Raw genomic sequence first — 27,063 nt, forward strand, 5'->3', positions numbered from 1 at the left:
TACAGCCTTTTAGTTTGGGTTGCAATTGGCAATTTTGTAAATAACTTTATTTGTTTGTCTGTAATTCAACATCTCTCAAACAATTACATGAATAAAAGATTCGAAAAAAAAAGTTTTATATATAGTTTTATATATCCTGCTACCAACCATACCAGTCTAAAATTAATTTAGAATTTTCCAAAATGTGTTCTTTTACTCCCTAGAACTATAGTACTTCCTGACGTTACATTATCAAGAGAGAGAGAGAGAGAGAGAGTCAAGGGTTTATTTACAGTTTAATTGAATTAACATTAATAAAAGGAAAATTCCTATTTTATAACCTTTTTGCGAGGAGCCTTTTATTTTGCTATTAAATGTTATTAAATTTAATATTTAATCATATCAAATATCTAAAATGTACTAAAAATTACGATTTAAATTTTAAGTACAACAACTACTCTATATAACTAAAGTATGTTCGTAAAATTAAGTCAATAAAAAACATAGACGATCATAGAAAAAGGTTAAACATGCTCGTTGATTTGTAGATCCCATTAAAAGCTTTCAACAGCAGCTAAAATGCTGTCATTAAGATGCCCTATAATTGGGGGAATCTAAATACAAAATTCAGACCTACATCTTTCAAGGCTGCTTTGTTAAGTGCCTTTGTCATACAGACGTACGGACCTACTATTAGTATAGCATAGCTGCTCTACTATAAACCTTATTTATTAAAGTAAGCATTTACATTGTATTTAGATTGTTGAAATAGTTAAATCTGTTTGTTCATTTCTATGTTAATCATATGACTTTACGCTTTGTATTTTCCAAAGATTTAGGGATATGTTGATGGATGATAAATAATCTTCACAAAAAAACCCTAAGCGTGAATTTATGGTAGCCGATAAATTGGAGTGGGGTGGTTGTAGATATATAAAAACGTCATTAATTTTTTTTAACTAATCGCCCAATAATGTTAATTCATTCATTTATAGGTTTTGTGATAATTTATGTTGACCGCCAAATTCATGAAATTAATAAATAAGCAGAAATAAATATATAAAGACAAAGTTTATTAACAGAATAACAGAATGTTTGTGAAAATCCAACATGATATAGGTTTACTTATTGTTTAAATAGATATGACTATCTTAAAGAATTTTTCTATCTAATTATTTCTACCCTATGCTTAATCTAATAATGTAAGTTATGTTTATGGTCTGGTGTCGGCTGGAACATTCATTCAAAATTTTTCAGGAGATTATAATAACTACCAAGTACTATTAGAAAGCTAATTGAGAGGATAGGGGGAAGGGGGGCAGTGTCAAACATTCTTAAAGATAAGACCCAAAAAATATTCTGCTCTAAATTTGATTAAAGACAAAAATATAAAATTTGTGGAATCTTCCCTCCTTCTATTCTTAAATCCAAGCTAAACAAATATTAGTGAACTATCCTGTTATATAAAGCAGTAAGGTTTTATAACTGTAGCTTAAGATTTTGGTAACTATTAATCCGAATGAGTTCTTCATTCTATGGAAGCTAATTATAGATCCCTTTCTTAATCCTTCGAATACAGAACTAACTAAATGCTAAGAGCCCAGCGTCTAGTATATATAAAAGAAGAAAGAACAAAATAATTAGTTAAATTCACATAACTTAAACCATAAATGATAATCATGAATATAGAAAAGAATATTTTTAAAGAATAAATATTTTGCCTCAAACTTTTTCGCCGGAAAATTCACTCGAGAAAACTTAGATTTTCTGTATAACGGTTAACTGATATTGTTATCAACAAAGAAAATATTAGATAGATTCATTTAACTGGCGAGAAAATCGGAGGCATTACTTCACTAAAAATGAGTGTTGATTATATAAGAGTCTGACTATAACAGAATATAATATAAGGAGAAAAAGCATCGGACCTCTAAAAATCAGAGAAATGAACAAGGATTCATAAAATCAATAGAATAATATATTTTTTTTATGATGACTGTGGTTCAATTGTTTAATTGCTGGTGTAATAGTGTTCACGACTTAATGCAAGCTTAAATTTTTTTGTCCCTGTTATCAAGTTTTAAGGCTGAAAACTACTAAAAAAATGGTCGCCAGTTGGCGAAATTATGAAACCAGTTGCGAATCCAGAATTGTTTACTAAAACCAAATAATAACATTTTCATCACATACATAGATGAATTTAGTATACAAAGTAGAAGATTAATCTTCCCAAAATGTAGAATTTGCAAAAATGTATTCATGTTGGTAATGTAGCTTAAGGATGTGGATGAAATATAGTTAAGCTTTTATTCAATTTTATCAATAAACCAAAAAAGTAATCAAATCCATAGCTAATCTTTGTTTCCTTTGTTATAAACATTTTGTTTTGCCGTATCCTTATTATTGTATGTGTAAAAAGCGGCCTCTAAGAGCACGGGATGGTGTTACTAGAAAAATCTTGTATGATATGGTTACTTTTTGTTGGAAGAATCCTTAAAACTCTTTATTACCCGGTCTCATTCTGGATTTAATCGGCTCTCTGCTAGCTGAGTATTGAGGTTTTTAAGCAAGACCTTTTAGGTCGTCATCCAAAGCCCTGAAATTAGATTTTTGTTTTTTCTATTGTGATGTAGAAATCATTGACACAAATACAAAAACAACTACAATTAGATGTTTATTACATATTAAGTTAAGATCACAAATTAAAAATTAATAATGGACTCCAATTGCAGAATAGGTATATTATTAAAGTAGACGAATATATGTAGTATAGAGACATGCTCTATGTAACTCTACCCACGGGGTGAGAACCATGTGCCGAATGAATTGCAATTGGGTCTTTGAATATCACCCAATATTAAAACATCCAAGTCGCTACAAAAGAGCAAAAAACAAATTGCTATCAGACGAAAGAGGTTCTCACCACCTGGGCCAGGAAGGCTGTAAGGAAAATAGCCTAAAACTGTCCTGACATTCATCAAGCGTTACTGAAAAGACTTAACATTTAAATGAACAATTATATTTATAACACAAATATACTTACATATGTATAATAAATACAAAATAAAAGTTTTAAAGGTTTGGTGATTTTTTATTACAAATATATCAACAGTCGTCTTATTAAAGAATTACACATATAAAAAATATCAAAAAAGTTATTTGTTAGTAAAATTTGAAAGTTACCGAATTCTTCTAGCCTGCAAAATCTAAAGTAATCATAAAATTCTAAAGTGCAGAACTTCTTTGGATCAATGTCTAATGTTTTAAAAGGTCTGATTAGCAGTTGAGTTTTAGACAATCTAGTGACTGCGGCTGCATTTAGCTATTACATTACTATTAACGGCTCGAGCTTCGAAATGCCGTAAGCAAGAAGGTCGGTTGCTCTTACAGCAGTCATATTAAAAACAGTAACTGCTAAGCCAATTATTTTTTTTTACCAGAAAGAGTTGACAATGAGCTGTTTATTACACTAGTCCCAAAAGTTTTATAATAACGTTTTCTTATTCGCTGGCTGAAGAATCCTGAGGGACTTTTGTGAATTTTGATTGGTTGATTCCTTAAGCTGAGTGCTTAAACAATTCAACCACTAATTCTTATCTACAGAAGGGGTAATTTTGTCTATCATCATGGGGGATGTACATCAATTAATCGGCCATTGTCTTATACCATTAGATCCCTATATATTTGTACAGATTCTTTAAACAGATAAATCTCAGACATGAAAATTGAAATACCCATTTTCTTAATCCAAGATTCCCATGACACTTCCTCCTTGTATAGTTAATGAACAATCTTTTCATTTTTCTGAACTCTTGCCAATTTATGGCCAGAGTTCATTTTTAAAGAAAATTTACAGAAAACTAATTAGTAAATTCGAAAATTTTATCTGATATTAGCAGCTACGCCCCTAGGCCTAGGGGCGCTTGAGATGAAAGAAGTTTCAAAAAAGTAAAAACATTGTTTTTGGTTATGCCATTGAGTGTCCGTCAGTCCGACCTTCAATTAATGGTAATTGTAAATTAGCCACTACTTAACCATAGACCAATTATAATATGTTAACAATGAAACAATGGAGTTTTGCCTGTGGAGTGCGCGAAGCGTACCAGAAAAATTTGACCTTAAAACTTTTGACACCACCAACCAAAATTGAGAAGGTTGTGAGGTGGTGTATTACAAACAGTAAGAGAAGCGTTTTTTATTGACAGGGGGGTTGGATACCCCCCCCCCTCATGATACACATGCTCAAAAGTAAAAAAAGGAGTTTTTTAAATGGTAAATTAACGACCAATGCGCAATTTTTTAAAACTTTTTTTTGGAACTTGGTTTTTATACATTAATTTTTCTCAGGTCTCAATATAAATACTAAAAAATTGAAAAAAGTAATCAGTTTGAATATACAAAAGTATCCATAATTGTTTAAAATGAATCTTGCCTTCAAAAACTGATATTTCTAATGTTTTGAAAGATGTAAGATGCGTTAGCATTTTTAACTTTTACATCAGTAACTTCGTGTCTGTGCTAGCAGCTTCAAGTGACCGCTCAGCTGATTCTTTCATACGTTCACAGTAGTGGGTTTCATATTATATAAAAATGGGCATCATATTTTCTATTATGTATATTTTAACAGTATTTAGCACAATTTTGAATGATCAACTCCGCTAAACAACATTTTAGTAGAATACCTCTAAATCAATAAAGCAATAATGGATAAAATTACCGAAAAGGAACCCAAAAAATACCCGAAATGCCAAAAACGAACCAGATTCATCATTAAAATCTAAATTAAATAAATATCTAATAAGACTTTGTAAACTCAAAATTATAGGTTTGTTTAAAATATTTTGGAAAATACAAAAACTTCTAATTATGATCGCTTTGTACAAATTTAAAAACCATTACATCACCCAATTTTTTTTAGATGATGATGGGGGGGGGGTTGCAATGCCAATGAAAAAACTACCCGTTTGGCTCTTTTCTCCATTACACCCCTCTTTAGTCTAAATAATGTGCACATTCCTATTATTTTTGTATAATTTTGAAACCCTCTACTATTCAGTCTTGTACCTTGTCTCCAGTTATGAACAGGAACAAATATGCATTCTTGTTGTGACGCATGCACATACTTCTCATGACGTATATACGTTTGACAAGCGCAGCTTCTTTTAAAAAGAGGAGCTTTTCTATAATTAGGGTCTGTCCGTATGTGTTTAATGGTTAGCTCTTTTCGTTTAATTAAATAGGATATTATTGTCCTTTCGAATTCTAACTTTTTCCTGTGAATTTCTTATTATTTAAAACATTAAAACTATGTTATCTCTGCTATGGTATACATTGAAGTACTAATAAGGGCTTGGCAGCCGCATTCAGCCACATTACAGAATGCTCAACCTTAGCTGTGCCTTAGCCACCAAATTTCAATTTAGCCACCCTAAGCCATGCTCAGCACCAGCCACCATACGACTCAGTAAGCATTAGTTTCTTTAAACCAGCAGCCTATACTAACAACAAAATTAATTCGAAAAAAATCACAAAACATATATGTAATTTTCAGGTGTCGTTGGGGGGCAACACAAAGTAGAAATGCTGATCTTTACATCAGCCCCCCAAATATTATTTTATATTTATTTTGCTTGTTGGTTATTCCTTATACCTGCCAGAGTCCTCCTCAGTCACGCGGCTTTTAAGAAGTCGAACTCATCCGAGTATCTTTGACAAGCTAAAAGCGTGGCTAAATGCGCGGCTGCCAAGACCTTAGACAAATGTCATAAATGTCCCTAAAAGTTAGACACTTATTTTGACATTAAGAAATGGGCCCATAAAAATGCACAAATGAAATATTACTTTTGAGATCAAATATCGCTGAGAGCAGACGTTTTTTAATCTGTTTGAAACGTCATATATACTTTTCACACTTTAAATTAATCTGAAAGTTTTATGTCCATAATATTTTTTTACTAACAAATAATCCAATCATAAAAATGATTATTAAATATTATAAAATATTTTGATTCCAAAAAGCAGTTAATGAAAATAAAGAATGCTTTTTGTTAAATTAGGGCACTTTTATTATTATCAACACTTCTTGTTTTATTTGTAAGTATAAATATACTTCTTCAGATAGCACATTTTTGTCCATAAGTAACACAGCAATAAAAGGCAAACAACAGAAAAGTAGAAAAGCCTACAACGGATTGCTAATAATGCCTATTTTACTGGCTTACCATTGGTAAATTAAAATGTATGCTTGTCTGTATAATGGCCCATCATGGGTCATTTGTAATGTATGACGTCATCATTTTTATAGGCACTATAATTCACTTCTTTAAAAACAAATATTCTAAAACTTTCTTACTCAATATAAAATCAAACAATAAACTGAATCACCTTAATTTAGGATACCTATCTTAAAATAGAGATGAACTCTTGTGATAGATTTCAATTAATAGTTGAAATATTTTTCCAGTATGGCTTTGAAACCGATTAATATCCGGTTGATAAGAACCGGTTCTCAGCAACACTGAAAATCGTTGCGTACTAAATCCAGTTTCCCACGAATATAAATATGTACAATCAACAAATTAAAACCAGTTTTGTTAGCATCTCAGGGCTAATAAAACTAGTTTTAATCTTATAATCGCACATTTTAATATCCGCGGAAAGCTGTTTATAACACGATGCGATAAATGTCTATTCAATCTGTAATGTATTAAGCACATTATTACTCAGGTTATTATTGGCCTGGTAATGAGCCAGAGCAGTTTTGAGAAGGATACAGATGGAGACGGACTCAGGTATATATTAGTTTTGAGAAGGATACAGATGGAGACAGACTCATGTATATATTAGTTTTGAGAAGGATACAGATGGAGACGGACTCAGGTATATATTAGTTTTGAGAAGGATACAGATGGAGAAGGACTCAGGTATATATTAGTTTTGAGAAGGATACAGATGGAGACGGACTCAGGTATATATTAGTTTTGAGAAGGATACAGATGGAGACGGACTCATGTATATATTAGTTTTGAGAAGGATACAGATGGAGACAGACTCAGGTAAAGATATATAATATTAGCAGAGAGAGAGGGGGGACAATGGGTTGTTTATTCCACTAGTCCCCAAAGTTTTGTAATATTGTTTTCTCATTCGTTGGCTTAACAACTTTGGGGACTTTTACTGAATTTTGATTGGTTGGTTTATAAATTTAAGTGTTTGATTTTTTCAACTAATAATTATAATGTACAGAAGGGGTAATTTTGATTTTTTGACTAGTAACAGCTGTGACCAATTCGCATGAGAGAGCAGCTGATTAACAACTGCAGACTCTCAATTAGCAATTTAGATATAGCAACTTATAATATAAATTGTGTTCTTTTCTCTTATAAATCATTTGGAGCTTTCATATTGAGTATACACTGATGAGCCATGATACCCCCCCCCCCCATCTCCCCTAGGGAAATAAACTTTGTATGTTTATTACTTTAGGTCAAAATATGTTAGGTTATATTGAATACTGAGCAGTACCGCTGGTTCAGGGGTTACAATTTATTCTAAAAATAAGGAGGGGGGGGGGGGGGATATCAGTTCTCCACTGCACAGGCACTTTATGTGAAAGCATCAATTATTCACCATTAAGGTATCATGTGGATGATGACAAAGATAAAATATTATATTATTATATTAAGGGATCATGTAGATGACCTGGATGATGACAATGATGGAATATTGGATATTGAAGATGAAGATGATGATGGTGATGGTATTCTTGACAGAGAGGTAAACATAGTATATGTAGCTGTCTTTAGTGCCCTAGGAAAATGGGATAGATGTCACTGCTTTTGGCCTACCTATTCTACTGACATCATAGTAGAGGGAAAGAGAAAGAGAAGGGGAAAAGAAACCCCCTAGAAAAGAGATGGGATATAGGGTATTTATGACGTCAATAGAATAGGTAGGCCAAAAGCAGTGACATCCATCCCCATTTTGCTAGGGCAATCTAGACAGCTACATAGTATATTAGATTTAAACGATAAAATGATGATATGGATAATAAATGTATAGATGTATATTCTAGACATCTATCAACCCCAAAAATTGAGGACCCTTTTGCTAACAGACAAAAAAAAATTATTATAATTTGCTTTATCAAAGACCAAGTACAAAATCAAGAAAGGGTCCTCGCCCTTTAGGGAAAGTTACATGTAGCCCTCTTTTCTTTTACTTAAAAATATGAATCATAAACTGAAAAGAGAGATCCTTTTTGTTTTTGAAAGTTTTTGAAACATCAGTTGAAAGATAAATATAAAGATCAAGTAATTGATGGCACATTTGATAATTTTGCCTAAGACTCATGATTCTTTTTTGTAGGATGAAGATTGGTTTCAACATGATGAAATGTAATTTAAGATTTAAAAATCTAATGTATAATTGATATTATGATTATTGTATTTTTGGATGGAAAACATATTTCAACATTTGATGTTAGTGTATTTGTTATTACTACATTGTATTTAATTTGTAAATTAGAATTTAGAATAAATAAAATTTGAAATAAATTTTATCATTTTAGTATCAATGCAATAAAATGACTTTCTTTTCAAACCACTTCTTTATTTGTAATTTGAAATCGATAACACTATAACTACACTAAAACCTTTTATTTGCTTTGAAAGTTTGTCTATACCTTTTTTATATTATGTGAGTAAATAGGTTATGAAATGTTAAGGATAAATATAGCTCGCTAAAATATATAATTTTTCTTTTATTTTTGGATATATTAAAATCCGACTTTCACACTCTTTTGCATAATTAAAAATTATCCAGTCAAGAAACATTCCCTGAATAATCATAAAATATTATTACATAAGTATTTAGCTTTCCAGTTCAAGCATATTATTTAAGAGACCAACTCATTATATACAATGAAAGTACAAAAACAATTCATCTTAAGATCTGTGTTTTACATTGTTGTTTTTTGTGTATTTCTATTTCAAATGAGAAATTCTGTCTGTAAATATTTTTCTGTCCCCATAATACAAGAAAGATTTACAAAATTGTTTACAGAAATTCAGCCGCCCATTGTCTTTATTTGTCAAGATAGCAGAGTTAGATTAACTGAAATACCCAATACAAGACAAGTCTTTGGACCCACTGATACAGATTTGAATATGTATGATTTGTCTTATTTTGAAATAATCTACACGATGCATGATAGATCTCTTTATAATGGTAAGAGTTGCTTAAGTTATGAAGAAATTGGTTCAAGTTATGGAGCCTGCATTGAGAATGTTATGAAAGTTGAACTCCTGAAGGTTTATGGTTGTCTGCCACCTTGGTTTGTAAATACAAAAGGTCTAACATGTGAAGAAGAGAAAGATATAACTGTAGATTGGAATCTCTTAGAAAATTTATCAGAAGATATGTATAACATAGCATATGGAACTGATTTAGATATTTTCAATGTTTGTAAGCAGCCATGTGTTTCATTCAGTGCATCAATGACAAGAACATCTTATAGATCAAATTTACCCAATACTTCATGGTTTGGTTTTAAAGGTAATTAAATTAATACAACATTCTGAAGATGATCAAACCTAAAATATTGCATTTGCATTTTTAAAGTGTTTCCAATTTTAGTTATTCAAATCAATATTAATGAGTTTTATTATCAAAGATTTTGTGTAAGATCTTTAAAAAAATCCTTTAAGAGAGAGTAAAATATTCAGGGATCTTCTGAGAGATAAGACAATGACCGATAAATTAATATTCATCCGCAATTATGATTCGCAAAATTACCCCTTCTGTAGATTACAATTGGTAGTTAAAAAGTTTGGACACATAACCTAATGAACCAACCAATCAACAATTCAATAAAAGTTCCCAAAGGTTTTGTGCAAACGAATAAGAAAACGTTATCATACAACTTTGGGGACTAGTGTAATAAACGGCTTAATGTCCTCTCCCTTCATAAAAATATTTTTATTTAGTAAATTTATTTTTTAGCTGAGAATGAGGTGACAGTGTTAAAAGATGTTGTTTCCTATGACGAGTTCTCTCTTGTGGTTGATCTAGGCAGTGCTTTGGGATTGTGGCTGGGAATTTCTGCTATTACAATGTTTGATTCTATTTCTTTAAATGTTTTAAAGCTTAAAACATTATTACCAAAATAACAACAGGCAAATTTTGAAAAAGATTAAATCTATGTTTTAATTGTATTGTATGTTATTAATGTGAATACATAACTTTTATTCATAATTTTTCTTTGTTCATGAGGGGAGAGTAAAATAGTAACAAAATATATTACAAAGTTTAAATTTATTGATTGTGTATCATTTGAATACCTGATTTTAAATGTAAATTAGACATTTAAACACAAAAATAACTATTTTTTTTTTTGGGGGGGGGGGGGGGGGTGGAGTCGGTTAGGGGTCTTCTTGGGTATTTAAAAAATGACATATTTTTAAATGCAGAATTCAAATTTATCCGGTATGTGATACTAAGCGCAGGCGAAATCCCTTTCAGGCGCAACTCATAACCATGCACAGTTCGAACATGTTCAGTTCAAATATCCAAAAAAACTGAAAAACTGAAGCCTTAAACACTGAAATAAGGTCTTAAAACGGTCGCTTTTAGTAATCAGGAACTTCGCCTCGCAGGGTAATAGATAGTCAGCTACCCTCAGAGTAGAGCTATGGTAAAATTAGATTTTTGTTGCAGTCACTTGGATGTCAAGTGCAGGTTCACAAATTAACAAAGGAGTTAAATTATGCTGCGAGCTGAATATTTCAGCTATGGCCACTTTTTTATTTAATCGTTTTGAACATTATCAAATAGCTACTTAATGCTAATATATAATAGAGTAAAGTATATTGTAGCCTTAAATTTCGATAACTACTGTACCGATTGAGTTCTCCATTACGGAAACTTCACATAGGTCGCAGGATGGGTTTAAGTTATATTAGTTTTAGATGGTTTAGGCTATCTTAATGCTCTTTCCTACCCCTTCAAATACAGAGCCTCTAGATGCTAGGAGCACAGTCTTTAGTACACATATATTTTAAGCATTAAAACAAGTTCTTTTTGAAGCCTTATTCTCGAATAATACAAATACCTTAACCATAGAGTACCTGCACTACTATAAAATCAATAAGAAATTAAATAATTTTGAATCTACATTGTATTTAGCAATGCGAAGTAACAAAATTTTTATCTTTCTCTAAAAGAAATTACAGTACATTATAATAATTAAAATATTTCACATTGGATAATTATATAAAAAAGCATTTCATGATAGGTTTTATCTAAAAGGATAGGATGACATGGTATATAATGTAAAGTATATGCTCACAACAAATCTAAATGTCACCCTGACCATGACCTGTTTGGATATTTCATGGGTCCACATTCCTCGACAGTCACAGTCAGGTTGCTAGACTTGTTAAACTAAATCACTGAAATTGATCATCTTTACTTGATTTCATATAAACACACAATAATAATTATTATAATAATTCAATACAATTAGTCAGAAGGTATAATTACACAATAATTAATAATAATGGAGGCATAATAATAGCACTGCTAATACAGAAAAGTTAAATTAAAAACCTTTGGGAATATCAGATACTATTTAGGCCAAAACAATAAAAATAAAGGGGGGTATCTACATAATAAATTGTTACAAACAATTTGAAAAAAAATAATATCTACTAAAAAAGCCAAAATTAAACTGAAACATTGATTAAAATTAATGAAAAATCAGAGAAAAAGTTACTTTATCTTGATCCACGCAAACACATGAAAGAAATCATTGAATTGCGTTGGTACAAAAGTAAAAAATAAAAAGTCTGGTCCACTAATTAGAAGTATTACAGTAAATACAAATTTTCAGAGAGAGAAAAAAAGAAGAAAGGCACTGAGACAGTTGTTTCAAAATATTTTTCTTTTAATAAATAATGCGCCTATATAGTATTAGTCTACTCATATTTGGTTTAATGGTGTAAATCCATATGAAAAATATATAGACAGAGGTTTTCTTATGTATAAATAATTGATACAAGCAATTCTAAGACTATAATAATAAAATAAGCAAAAAATATTTTGTTAGTCAAGTCAATACACAAGGTTCAATATTGGTCCAAAATATATTCCCCACTGTATTGATGCAAAATTTTAATATTGTGCTTGGATAATATTACTCAGACATTGGCATCAAAAATAGATTCAAATTTCATATTGTGGCTATCAAGTAGTTTTATTCTTTTTAAAGAAATACAAAGAGATGGTTGGAACAGAGCAGTTTTTTTATATTTGGTACACTTTTGTACATTAGGGCACAAAGTAGCAGTTGGTAGAAATCCTGGATTGGGAGGGTGGGCGAATGGTACATTCCAAAAATTTAAATTGGTAAAGACATAAGACAAAGTTCGTGGAATGTTTTCTTTTTCAAATTTTTTATTTAGTTCCAATAATTTAATTAAAGTCCTGACAATTTACATTTTAAATAGAAAAAGGTTTTGATTTTTTAGCAAAATGTCTTAAAAATGTTTAAAATTGAAAGTTGATTTTAAAATATTTTACTTGTCAAGCGATTATTGTTAAATTTTGATTATAAAATACGAATATATAATTATAGGTATAAGAAATAGTTTAATTTGGCTTCAGTAATATTTGCTAGGAACATAAAATATATATCATTACTTTACAGGAATTATTATCTTAATGAAAATTTTCAATCACTTATATTTGTTTGATTAGTTAAAATCCCTTTTTAAAATTTTTTTAGTTACTAAATCACTGGTTATAATGTATCTCTATGTAGTGGTAGTACAAATTATCATTTTTAAATTCACTGGTAATATAATGCTTTAATAGCAGATATAATGTCTTTATTGTACTACAAGTACATAATTATACAAAGTCAAAAAGTATATTATCATTCTGTTTCCTTTTTAGATATAAGATCGTCGCTGTTGGTTCAAAAATGGATCATAGTTGTTAGCCCCGAGTCAGGAGGGGGGTTCTGGCTTCTTTCCACCGCCTGGGACACCACCCACTCCCACGCCAACCCCACCAGGCCCCCCTCTGGGAGGTGGAAGAATTCCACCAGGTGCCCCCCCGGGGCCACCGCCCGACCCGCCAACCCCCTGCCTGGCTCCGCCCAATCCAGGTCTGCTTGGGCCTAGTATGCCGCCGCCTCCAGGATTAAGTCCAACTCCGCCCCCAACAGATCTTAGGCCCTGTACAGGTGGATGCAGAGGACGCGAGTTTGGTCCCCCTGGTCCGGGCCGGAGTAACCGATTATCAAGTCCTCCTTTACCTTAACATAAAATTTAACTAAGAAAAATACTTTTGCAATAATAATCTAAAATATATTGTATGAAGTATTAAAGATTAAGTGCTTTCGAAGTATGAATCAAAAATACAATTCTTAATATTCTTTTAGTGTCTCAGGTCAAATCAAACATTGTGCAAAAATCTAAAAATAATATTTTTAAGGTATCAAATAAAATGAATGATTATTTTATCAAAGTTACTAATTTCTTTAATTTATACTTTTACAATAAAATTTACCTAATCTACCAATAATTTATTTATAGTTTTCAAATTTAACTAACATATTTAATATAAATATTATTCTTTACTCATCAATATGTAACTACTTACATTAAAAGCAATTAATATTACTAAATTTAAATTTTGTGTTTTAAGGCCTTGAAATAAAGCATCTAGATAAATTATATTAATTTTGTTTAAATATCATATTTCTAACAACTTGCTACCAAGCCTTAAAATTGCTAATTACTGGAAGAAATTGTTAAATGAAGTAAATAAATTTTAAAAAATATTCGATGTCTTCCTATTAAGCTGAACCTAATAAGTCCAACCGGTTTGCAGATCTTTTGCTTCAGACAATAAACTTACTTTCCTAATTTTATTTTTGGGTATTCTTTTCTTAACTAAAAGTATTTTCATGCTTTTTTGGTCATGTCATGATAAAATAAAGTAGAAAATCATGCAAATAAACGTCCCAGTTTAAAGAATTAAAATTTCAGATACTAAAAAATGAACAAGGATGTAAACATCCAACTGTATTGTGCAATTCAACCGATTGAAAATCAAAAGGAAACTGTAAAATTGTGATTTTAAAACTTTATTTATACAATTCATTGAAAGTTTCAAAATAAATAATCCCAAACAATGAAAGAATTTACATGAAAGATATTTATAAAAAAATGCATATGGTATTTTAGATGTTGACTATTACAAAAAGATTTTTAAAGGCTAAAGACTTTTCTAAAATACATAAAAACACAATTCAGTAAGCAGAAAGTTTTTGTATTCTAAATATCATAAGAGCATTAATTTTATTTTATGACCCCCCCCCCGTCCCCCCATCCATTAACTAAATAAATCTACTTGTGCTTAAGAAACAAAAAAAAATAATAGAAAAAGCAATGTCATTTATGCAATTTTAAAAATTTCTATCTTTGAAACAAGAATGGAGTATGAACTAAAAAACTTAACGAAGCTAAACTACAGAAGCGGTTAAGCAGTAATGATTACCAAATACATCTCAGTAAGTAAAGCAGGGATTGAAATAGCCCTGCTTTACCTTTCTTCCAACAAAGTGAATGCCTTGAAATAAAAATGCTAAAATGAAACTAGGGTTGGCGCGGAGCACTGCACAGGGTTAATAATTAATACAGGTCAGAAATAATACAGAAATAGAGAGTTAATATAAATAACAATAATGATAGGGGAGCTTGCGCATTTACAGGGCTGCCAGACTTCAAAACCCAGAGTTGAAACATTTTTTTAAAGCAAAAGCTTTTAATCAAATTATTTGATAAATTATAATTTTCTATGTTTATTTTAGCCCCTTTTGATTTCTGAATACTTTTGAAACATATTTCTTAATATTCATCAAGTTTCAGATAGAATAAAAAGTTGTTTCATGTCCCCTTGATAGGTTAGTTGTCCAAAACTGTTCTAGGTATATTCTAGTTTAATCTAAGTTATGCAATTGATAGTTAAGGTTTTTAAAAAATTTATCTCAACTTATTTTTTAATCTGAAATTATTTTTTTTTATGTCTAAAATAAATAAAATAACATGGTTGAATGTTTGTAAAATCTGGCAGCTCTGAGTATAGTTTTATTTATAAAGGGTTAGAGATAGTAATGGCACATGGATATAAGAATTAATAATCATATACACACATATTTAACAAAATTTCTTTCAATATTAATGAAATAATTACCTTCCCCCCAATCAGGTCTGTACTCCATTCCAGGATCAAACTGCATTAACACGAACACCTAGTTGAAAAAAGAAAATTATTTTGAAATCATTTCCGTAGTTAAAGTTTTGTCAATAGAAAGTTTTGTTTCATCCTTAGTTTTAATGTCTGAATCTCTATAAAATGTCCCTTGGTCATTGTCATTGTCAATTTTACACTATTAAAATGAAATATACAATAATAAAGACTTTTTCTCTTGGCTGAATATGTAAACAGTTCTTCTGTATTATAAAACCCCAAAAACAGAATAAATTTTAAGTTCTAGACATGTTTATTTGAAAATTATTCAGAATACTGTATATAATCTACAATTTAATGCTTTTCAATTTTGCCAAAACATTTTCTATTTAACTTAAGATCCAGCTTTGAGACTATTTTTTTTACACACAAACCAATATGGCAAAAACAAAGCAGTTTTTTTTTGCATTTTATTTGTTAAGAAGCTGGCATCACAAAGCTGAATAATATGGCAGAAAAAATCTGCAACTTGAAAACATAAAATACATGGATACAAAGTTACAATTTAGAATGTCTTGTAGTTCAAACCTTGCCAGGTTTAAACAAGTTGTTAGTAAAGGATTATTTTTATGTTTACAATGTCCAATTTATTTATGATTGAATAGCAGGTCCCTTTAGATACTCTTTTTATTTTTATTTTTTATCACTCTGTAGTTAAAATATATTAAAGTCATGATTCTTTTGAATGACAACAAATTTTTCTTATTAATTTCTTTATAATCTATATATGTTAGTAAAATTATAAAAGAATCAAAACTCTAAAGTAAAATGCTAATTATTATTACATGAATTTTCTCAATATTTATGAAATAAATAAAATAATGATAGAGAAATAATAATAAATTGAGAAAATTCTTTATATTTTTAAAATGGACTCTGCTATTCATGTTGACCGTCGTCAGGAAGCTTTCTCTAGCCACTCCAAGGTGAACAGACCTCTAACCTCCTTTTTGTTAGATTTCTAGCTTACTTTTGGTATTATTGTTCATTCTGTACAATCTATCTACTGGTGGAGGTTTCTCCAACCAATGAACCCAATGAATAAAAACGAAAACCTTAAAAATACACAAGGGATAATAAGTTTAGGTTCATAAGACTCTTCCAAAGATTTGCTTAAAACTCATTACAAATAAAAAAAATTATGTGAAAAATATGAAAGCAGCTATTTGGAGAAATTAGTAATTTAGCAAAAATGAAGTCATATTTAAAAGGATAAAAATAGGTTCTGAAAAAAAATTATTCATAATGTATTTTGAATAAAATTCTTGTAAAATAATTGTAATGAGTTAAAAGCTGTTGTTGCATTGAAGTGAAACTATTTAAGATGTTATTTTTTCAATATTTTTACAGGGTTATAGGGAGCTGGATAAAAGAAGGGGCAGAGTCCTGCCAAATCTTATCACAGAACTGGTTTAAACTGGTTCAGAAACAACTAATGATTAATATTAATAAATCACTCAATCAGAAGGTATGTGGTAGTGGTAGTAAAGAAGAATATCGCCGTGTGTTGTATATACCGTGGCTTAAACAGTTGTCTCACTGAAACTAAATCTGCTCTGTTGCCTTTCAAATGGTTGCAGTACATAAACCTAACAATAAAGTTTTTAATTTTCCAATAAACTTTACTAAATTTAAATTCATACTCAATAAAGGCAGTTAGACTTTAGCAAAGCGTTTAAAATGGAGATTTAAAATTTCTTCAAAATAAATAATCTTTCATAATGTGCTAAAAGTAAAACTATGATGTATATAAATAAATTATTCTAATAGATTTAAAGGACTAATATGGTTTATATGTATGTTGTATAAGAACTGCAGAAAGGGTTTTATATAAAGATATGTGAATCCATGTGAATCCATGTGTAACCTGAACCTAAAAGGAAGAAACACTTAGTAACACAAACCTAACATCAGGTTCAATTAATCTTCTAGGATTTCCAGATCAAATGAAAATCTTTCCAACTTTTGTAAACTCTTATCATTATACTCTTAAATACTTTACATCTTCCTTATGGTCTCTCAGGAACAAACAACTATTACATTTATTGATACCTGTAACTGTTTGTGTTTGTATGTAGATTTTATGTTTTATTCAACAGACATTTGAAGGAATAGAAAATGAAATTCATTTTATTTCTTTTGAAACTGATTTATGTCTTTTATTTGCTAACCTAATCTCTAGATGAAAAAGAGGATTTGTATTTAGAATTCGTAAAGAAATTGAATTTCTTGTTAAAATAAGCTAGAATTTGAAAATGTATCATAAAATCAAATAATTATAAATTATGATAACTAAAATTCAATGATATTCTACACAAAAATTTACTAAAAATGATGTTTAAAATAATAAAATTTTCTAAAATCTATTTTTTTCTTGAAATTTCGAAAAAAAACCTAATTTTTAAATTTGGTTTTAATGATGGGATACAATCATGACAAATTATATGATTAATTTTCTATAAAACCTTCCAAGAATATTTTCTTTATTGCTCTGAACCGGATATTATCCAGCGGAAATGAAACGGACTCTTAGCCGTGGTGTAAATTATTTAGTACCTGGTCCGAAGGAAGAAGGGTGAAATCTGTTGGCGGATTTGTGATCACATAACGTTTACTACTCGCATCAAAGGCGTTCGCCGTATCACGGAATCTAAATACAAAGAAAGTTAACACAAATGGTACTAATCAGAATATTAATTTTACTTATTTCTACGTGTATTGTGATATTTATGCAGAGCAAGAAAGCCTTTTATTTAGTGCAATAAAGCATTAGATTGTAAATACAAATATGATTGAGTAATTTAACTATTTTATTACAATATGAAGCATCAGTAACCTTCTTAAAAAGCGAATTTGTTGTAGATAACATTATTTGTGTAAGGACAACCACTCTATAATAATTATTTAGTGTGCTAAAACTATATCAATTATTTTTTGTCCACATATCTGACTTGAACAAAGTTAAATGGTATGAATAATTACTTGAAATATGTGTTTAAGAAATTACTAAGCTTTTATAATTTGCATGTTTTCTTTGATATTAACAAAGCATGAGAAATTAATCATTTTAGATACTTTTCTAAACCCTTCACTTTTGTTGAAGCCAGATGTACTTTATCATTCTAACAGCTTTTAAATTAATAATACAAAATCTTCCTGAAGTGATGAAAAACTAAACAAAACTTGCAATATAAGGAGCTCCTTACGTGAAAAAATATTTTTATGATAAATATGGACTCAGAGGTATGCAAAGTGCACAACATAAATTGTTTCAATCTTTAAACTTCAACTGTAAAATCATTTACTTATGAAAATTTATTAAGTAGGTGTTAAATCTGGCGAATATTTTTTATATTGTTTTGCACTCTAAATTTTTATAAGGTAATCGTTACGACCTAATTAATCTAATATTGATATATATATTAAATTCATTACTTAAAGATTAAAGTTTTGTACAATTTGTGTTGTGCACTTTGTAAGGAAAACTGTGAACAAGAAGGACAAACCACAATTCAGTGCAAAACTTCCTTTGCAAACTTTAATTTTAAAAATAATTATCTGAAATGAAAAGTGACTAAAATGGACAATCCATGTAAAAAAGTACAGGATGAATCAATATGGTTCTCCTTTAGTTATGTTAAATAATTCCAATCTTTTAATAGGCCAAAGGAAAGGTTTTAATTTGGGGGTGGGTACCTAAGAGAAATCACCTGTTGAAAAATACCTCCCTCCCCCCAGAGATGTTTTTTTACGTAATCAAAATTGGAAGTGGAGGATGAACTTTTAATAAATTTTAATGGCGTAGCTATGAGTGATATTATATAAAGACAGCTTTTAAAAATAAGCAGAAATCCATAAAAAAATTTATATTTTAGACGGATTTGTATAATAATTGAAATCATCATTTATCTAAACTACACATGCAATTAATTATAAAAACTTTAAAATAGTTATGCATATTTTTCACTATCATTCTGCATTCAAAACAAAATTTAATTAATTCCAACCAGTTTTTTTTAAATTTATCAATTGAATTAAGCAGAAAAACAGTGATAATATCTACTGTGAAGTAAACTTTTGATATTAACATAATCGGTTTTTAACAAAAGCTAAAATTGATTATTATGCTTTTAAACTAACTAAGTATTTTTCTCAACAAAGCGCCAAAAACATTAAAAAACTTGTGTAAAACAATGAAATATTATTTGAAGTATTAAGTTGTTTTGATGACCTAAAATTTCAATAATATTTCATATTTGTGTTTATAATTGAAACGGAATATCTAAAGCTAACTAATTCAAAGCTAAGTTCACAAATGATTTTTGTAGGCCTTTTTCATTAAATAAATAATCTTTCTATGAAGATATAAATTTATGAACATAGCTAACAATTATAATATGATAATAATAAAGGTATAATTACAATCTGATCCAAGTTGGTTGCAAGGGAAAACATTATCATAAGAAATATATCTGTGTGTCCACTCTCTATTCAATTATGTATAGAGTGCAGGTTTTTATATGTATATGGTTAATATACAAAGATTTGAGGACTAATTAATCAGGCATAATGGCTACACAAAAAGTTTTTTTATCATATATTAAAAAAGCCTTCTGCATATAAGTGATACATACAAGCCTTTTAAAGAATCGTACTTGGAGAAAAATAATTTATTGGGTTTTGTATCACCTTTTATAAACTTACTTGTGTCGACATTTAAGCCTTTTTTACAAACTAATTGGTCCTAATAAGAAACTTAAATGGTGGGGTAATTTTTTTATTTTGGTCCTTTAGATCTTTAGCTCTCTGTTGATTATAAAATTAGAAACACAAAGAATAAGGGAAAAATAAAAAGGAGTTTCAACATTTTCTCCTTATTTTCAAATATTATTTTAATTGATTAAAACTTTTAAAAACAACTTCCTATGTAAACTAAGTCTTAACATTTGCTTTCAGTATTTAATTGCAAAAAAATAGTAATCATTTGTGATTTCACAAAGTATTCTTAATGTTTCTTTTTGCAAAGATATACTGAAAATTTTCTTTAAAAAAGGGAATAATAAAGAGCATTAGTTAGTAATAGATAAGTTTGATTTAGAATTGAAAATATTTTCTATATTTTTTCTTTATAAAATGATTCTAAATCAAGCTGGTCTTCTTGTATGATAAAACTGTTTTTTTTTACTAAAGGTTAATATTCACTAATAATACATAATTAAAAGACTAAGGAGTGCAGATAAAAATACTTACAAGATCCTGATTAGCATTGGGATTAACAAATTTATACATTTGGGTACATAAAGATAATTCAAAAAAACTAAACTTAAACTTTGATATTTTTCATATTAAACAGATATTTTGGGGGTTTGAGTGTTTTTTTTACAGTTGTTTTAGACATGGCAACACCTATAACTAGCAGTTATAGCAAACACAATATCAAATAAACTTCAAAAAAGAGTTGATATTAAAAAAAATCGATTTTGAATATTAAAAAAAACTGACAGAAAAGTCAATTAAAGAGTAGTTTTGTTACAAAGTAAAATACATCGGACACCTGGATTCTAATTTCTAAGATGATAATTTAAACATATATATATGAAATAAATTTCCCTATAAACATTGAACAACTCTAGGATTGGTTTCACAAAGTTTGCCACTCTCAAACCATTGTTTTAAATTGGTTGAAGTGACAATATTCAAACTTATTATACAGTAGAGATATTTTATATCCGTCTGTCCGAAGATCCCAATTATCAGGGAAAAGGGAATGATATTCAGACAAACAATTCTAAAGGAAAATTTCCCCACAACCCCCTTCCCCTTTTCTTCCCCTTCTTACCCACCCCTCTTTAGTTATATGAAAAACAAGATGTACCCCCAGCTAACTTCCAAAGGTTTTGTGATTTTTTGTAGAATTGATTGTTACAATAGCTAGGCTTTAGGATTTTCTTATTAAACTATTACCTAGCTTTGGCATGTAAGGTCTAACAAAATTATCTAATTCGTTACGTGAAACTTCTCTTCTTATTTTTCATAAATTTTTCTTATTATCATAAAATAATGAAATCCAATAGTCTAATGTAAATTGGTAAATCTTGTTATTACTGTGCTACTTCTAGATATAACTGTAATAGTAACACATATTTTAACAGGTTATGCCAGGGAATTCTAGAAGCAATAATCATAAAAGCTCTATAACATTAAGATTATAAAAACCAATCATATCTTTCTTTCTTTTCTATAAATATAATTTTAATTTAAAGATATAAAACTGAACCTGTAGAGTCCAATACAGAGCATTCCATAATTTCTGAGGGCCGCCACAAATAGATCAATATATTTTCCACCCTCACCAAACGAGGACAGGGGTCCCTCGCACAGAGATATTTGTCCGACCCTAAAAATAGTTTTCAATTTACACTAAGCCACAAGACATTTTTATATATAGTAGTGATTAGTTGGAACTGTGACCCAAAATAACAATCAAAAGGCTCTGTAAAAAACTTTGGCATATTGGGCCTTAAGTCAGAAACCTATATGTATAATACAAAGTAGAATAATGTCTGTCTGTCTGTCCGTCTGTCCATTAATATCTCGGTAACCACTAAGCCGATTAAATTCTACTCTTCAGGGAATATACCTACTATTTTTGTGTTGGTTTTAGGGTATTTTCTTGGGGGATAGGTGCCTTTTTTTTTTAGTTAGGTACCACTTTTTTTAGATAGGTAACTAAGGGGCGAACCGTATATATACAATGAAACTATTTTCTAATTGTTCCAGTAATAATATTGTTAATGTTGATATAATTATAGCTTAAAAGTTTAACATGAACCTTTAAAATAATTATTACCTGCATCTGTCCCTGTTAGATAAAGTCTCTGGTGTTGAATATCCACCTCTCAGTCCAGCACCTTCCGCCAGGATTAATTCTAGAAAGATTGATGAATTAATTTTTAGAAAGATGGATGAATATCTAAAGACGGCAAGGTTTATCACAGGGTAGCCGTAAACATAAATTTAGAGGAAGGATAAAATAAGAGAATATAAGTACATTTTTAACGTCTTTATTCTTTCTAAATCAGTTTTAGCTGAGATACGAGCATACTTACTTTAAGATGTAATCATGGTGAAAAAATCTAAATTTCATTCAATTAAGAAACAGCATAAATTATTAAAATTTATGGACAAGTCTACAATATAAAATAAAATGATTCCTGTCTGTTCACCAGTATAAAGCATCATAAGAAGCTGCCAAGTTCTGGTCCGATTAGGTTATACTTCTAAATGAGTATACATAATCGCTCTATACAGAGGTTTCATATAAGTTAGGGTTCGAGCTTTCCCATTTTTTCAATTTTTAACATTTTTTTCTCAATAATGTACATAATAGAGAGGCTAGCGGCGCAGCTATCATGTTATAAGGAAGAATAGATGGAAATAGTAAACCAATAATTCCAATTGCTTCAACTTAAAAATTTATTTTATTTAACTTTTAATTAAAACTGTTAATTGAATTTCTTTTAAAAATAAATAAAAGTTTTCAGAATCATTTTGTATACTTTTAATTTTTGTACACTACAAGTGTAGATGTACTAAATTGTACATCCACTTTAGGGAATTTAAAGTTAGAATTATGCATATAAACAACCAGGGGTCTGATAGAAAAGTTAGTACACACTATATCAATTAAGCCTTCTAAAGTTTTAGATAATGTAAGTCAAACCCACTTGCCAAGTCACAAATAAGGAATTAAAAAATTCTTTTAAAATTTGAAAAAACATGTATTTGAATTTAAAACAGGTCCCGTTTATCCCTGGGGATATAAAGGGATAATGCAATACCCGATAAATTTGTGTTCGTCCTCAATGATTATAAACATAATTACCTATTGTGTAGATTGAAATTATTGATTGAAATGTTTGAAACCTCAACTTAAGAAACCAATCAATCAAAATTCACTTAAAGTCCTCAAAGTTGTTAATCCAACGAATAAGAAAACCTTATTATAAATTTTTGGGGACTAGTGTAATGTTAACCCATTCCTTTATTCGTGACTTTATATTCTGTAAGATTTCCCATGTGCAAACTCAGCTCTATGTTCTCGCTCAGAAAACAAATTCTATATAGCTGCTATTTTCAAATAATAATTAATGGCAAGGAAGAGCTCTTTATTAATTGCAAACAAAACTCTGCAGGACGCAAATAGCCGATACGTACTTTTTAAAAAAATTCTCCAAAGCCTTATGCAATTTTAAAGTGTTAAAAACCACAGCCAAGCTGCAGAACAGGGGCACTAAAATAGCACGCAGACTACCTTTCAATCTTTTAGCAAAAGTTGATTATTTTAATTTAAAAAAGTATGAAAATATTCCATTGATCTGTAAACCATCTGATTAATATTCTCTAATGTATTGTATATCTACGGAAGCTGACAAAGTTTGACAACCATTCTGCATAATTTCACAAGCAAACTTACATCTAGGCATTATTAAGATTCTTCCCTTATACATACTACCGTACTAGGGGACCTCAGAAGTGGGTCATACGAGAGACAAAAACTAGTTCATCAAGTATGGAAAATAATAAAGAAGTTATGGACCAAAAATATTTGAAGTCCCCAAAATAAATTTTTTTGATAACTTTACCCAGAAAATTGGAATTAAAAGTGATTGGAGTGATAAGCAAAACATTAATCTTTAAAGTCTAGTTAAAATCAAATTTAAAGGTATTTGGTTACTGAGACATTTCAATAAAATTTCACAATTGGATACGATCAAAACGTGAAATATAAATATAGAAACTCGGCTTTTGGGAATCTTGTAGAAGGATTATTATTTTTTCATATTTTTATGCACTTGTTTCTGTTATTAAACATGACCCAAAGTTGAGGTTCCCAAATGCATACCTAAGTTACAACAATGTATAAATTCTTCTTTGTCTTTCATGTGTGTGCAATGTAGCATGTGTGTGTGTGTGTGTGTGTGTGTGTGTGTTTGTGAGTGTATTTATGTTTGTGTTTGTGTATGTGTGTGAGTGTGTGTGTGTAATGTATCACTATCATGTGTGTATATGAAATGACTGCGGAAAGAATATCAATAATCTAATCTTAACATATGATAGAAGCAATCAAGATTAGTTTAATTTAAACATAAATTTAGAGGAAGGATAAAATAAGAGAATATAAGTACATTTTTAACGTCTTTATTCTTTCTAAATCAGTTTTAGCTGAGATACGAGCATACTTACTTTAAGATGTAATCATGGTGAAAAAATCTAAATTTCATTCAATTAAGAAACAGCATAAATTATTAAAATTTATGGACAAGTCTACAATATAAAATAAAATGATTCCTGTCTGTTCACCAGTATAAAGCATCATAAGAAGCTGCCAAGTTCTGGTCCGATTAGGTTATACTTCTAAATGAGTATACATAATCGCTCTATACAGAGGTTTCATATAAGTTAGGGTTCGAGCTTTCCCATTTTTTCAATTTTTAACATTTTTTTCTCAATAATGTACATAATAGAGAGGCTAGCGGCGCAGCTATCATGTTATAAGGAAGAATAGATGGAAATAGTAAACCAATAATTCCAATTGCTTCAACTTAAAAATTTATTTTATTTAACTTTTAATTAAAACTGTTAATTGAAATATAAATATAGAAACTCGGCTTTTGGGAATCTTGTAGAAGGATTATTATTTTTTCATATTTTTATGCACTTGTTTCTGTTATTAAACATGACCCAAAGTTGAGGTTCCCAAATGCATACCTAAGTTACAACAATGTATAAATTCTTCTTTGTCTTTCATGTGTGTGCAATGTAGCATGTGTGTGTGTGTGTGTGTGTGTGTGTGTGTTTGTGAGTGTATTTATGTTTGTGTTTGTGTATGTGTGTGAGTGTGTGTGTGTAATGTATCACTATCATGTGTGTATATGAAATGACTGCGGAAAGAATATCAATAATCTAATCTTAACATATGATAGAAGCAATCAAGATTAGTTTAATTTCTATGCTAAATATTTAAAGAAAGGATTACAAAATCTAAAAAGATGAAAAACGTTTAGAAATGGATGTGTAGAGTTAGCAATAAAAGGACCTTAATATAAGATAAATAAATTTTTGGTAATTTCAAAAAACTAAACTATAGAATATCTCCTGAAATTGTCGCGAATCGCCAAAAAATATTTTGTTACCTAGTTCAGGTGTTGCTCCTCCAGTAATCAAGGATCTGATCAGCGTTAAGGCGTTCTGGTTGAAATAAGTCTGAAAAGAGAATATGGTGTCATCTTTAGTAGCAGGATTATTTGAATATTTCACCAAACACAAGAGCGGACTCTTTCTACAAAATAGCCATTAGAAAGATAAGGTTAGGTTAAGTTATTTCTTAAGAAACGAAAACTTTTTTATAGGCTATTGATGTTTTTTAAATAAAAATATTTATTTCCAACCATTACTTAACATATGAGATCTCTATTGACACTAAACATAGAAAGATTAATTGTATTGTGTTATTTAAAGGTAGAGATTTAGATCCATATTAGTATATAATTTGTAACTGATAATATTAGTTTTTGTTCTGCACCCACAAAATATGCAAATATTACACAGAAAATTTCTACACGAGAGCATTTTATGTCAAAAATATGTGTCAAGGAGTAAATTTATTTTGTACTCTACTTTGTAGAACCCATACACGCTGAAATTTATTTCTGCATAAATTTTTTTTTAAAGTTTGTAAATCTCAGAATAGAAAGGCATCGTTATAATGTCAAAATTATTATAGCAGCCAATTTTAAAAAGTCCCATAAATTCAAAATAAATAAATATACCATAATAGCCTTCATAGAAAATAACAAAAGATCAATGTTTTGATATGGCTGTGTTCTTTAATTTTAGATAACTAACTAATCTAACAATTTTGGTGAAAATTTCAATAGCTTTTTTTTTCATTTGCTAAAATAATGGAACACCCGTGCTCATAAACTGGTATTCTTATTGTTTATGATGGCACAAATATATTTCTAGCTAGAAGAGTGTTAGTCCCACATCATCATATTCTTTATTCCCAAAATAACAGAATATATTTATTTTTAGAAAAAAAATGTTTTTATTTGTTTTTTCAGAAAGATGTTTTTTACGAAAGTACTTCTCATTTTGTACATTATTTCATAGAAAAATAATGTTTAGTATTTTTTTAATAACTAGAGGCATCGTCCCAAGCAAACATAAGCTCTGTATTTAAAGGGCGAATAAAAATAGCCTTAAATATCAAGCCTTAAATCTAAAAATGAAATAGGCTAAATCCACCCAAGGACTTATGACAAGCTCCCTAAAACGGACAACTTATTCTGCTCAGTATTTATTGAAATCTTAAGCTTCAGACAAAAACACCTCACTACTTTATATAATAGGATAATAATCATTTTTTTAGTACACCTTAATTAGGTGTCCCATGATTTGGTGGTGATTAATGCACGTCGCAGTGCTTAAAAAATTCGAGTTCAATACAGACATTAAACTCATAATTTTTAAAAAATGCAATCAAGCAACATTTGATTCCTCTAGATTGTAAGGAGTGAGATTTAAGAGATTTATAGTAAGTTAAGAATCAAGCAATTGAAATACTGCTTACCGTTGACATAAGAGAATCTAGTACTGAAACAGCAAAGGCTGTTCCACAAGCAAAGGGTTGAGTTAGGTACAACTCAGTGTCTGGGTCATCATCATCATCCTAGAGATAGATAGATAGATAGATAGTTAGGT

General features: G+C 29.5%; 1 protein-coding gene and 1 long non-coding RNA gene across 33 annotated transcripts in view; one reads left to right on the top strand and one right to left on the bottom strand.

Annotated features, from left to right (window-relative positions):
* Positions 1–4,455: 4,455 nt before the first annotated feature.
* On the top strand, positions 4,456–8,534 carry LOC145325280 (uncharacterized). Of its 2 annotated transcripts, none has more exons than XR_013881425.1 (6): positions 4,456–4,547; positions 5,036–5,062; positions 6,034–6,072; positions 6,706–6,770; positions 7,665–7,755; positions 8,347–8,534. It is a non-coding gene; the product is annotated as an uncharacterized LOC145325280 (long non-coding RNA). The 2 variants fall into 2 exon arrangements; XR_013881426.1 differs by having other exon boundaries at positions 4,457–4,547; positions 5,036–5,066; positions 6,038–6,072.
* Positions 8,535–11,137: 2,603 nt separating this feature from the next.
* Positions 11,138–27,063, bottom strand: part of slo (calcium-activated potassium channel slo) — a 99,587-nt gene continuing 83,661 nt past the window's right edge. For 25 of the 31 annotated variants that reach the window (XM_080165939.1, XM_080165919.1, XM_080165916.1 and 22 more), the window contains 7 exons: positions 26,933–27,031; positions 25,494–25,563; positions 22,148–22,226; positions 21,575–21,694; positions 17,854–17,947; positions 15,241–15,298; positions 11,138–13,297 (listed from right to left, as the gene is read on the bottom strand). In XM_080165939.1, the coding sequence (XP_080022065.1) occupies positions 12,987–13,297; positions 15,241–15,298; positions 17,854–17,947; positions 21,575–21,694; positions 22,148–22,226; positions 25,494–25,563; positions 26,933–27,031 (831 nt within the window). In that variant the 3' untranslated portion in view covers positions 11,138–12,986. Of the gene's footprint in view, positions 13,298–14,544; positions 14,617–15,240; positions 15,299–16,267; positions 16,353–16,814; positions 16,887–17,853; positions 17,948–21,574; positions 21,695–22,147; positions 22,227–25,493; positions 25,564–26,932; positions 27,032–27,063 lie in introns of all 31 variants that reach the window. The other 6 variants (XM_080165937.1, XM_080165936.1, XR_013881017.1 and 3 more) reach the window with 5 other exon arrangements.

The sequence above is a fragment of the Acartia tonsa genome, chromosome 7 (assembly GCF_053477335.1).
Source record: "Acartia tonsa isolate MP-2025a chromosome 7, ASM5347733v1, whole genome shotgun sequence".
Classification (NCBI taxonomy): Eukaryota; Metazoa; Arthropoda; class Copepoda; order Calanoida; family Acartiidae; genus Acartia; species Acartia tonsa.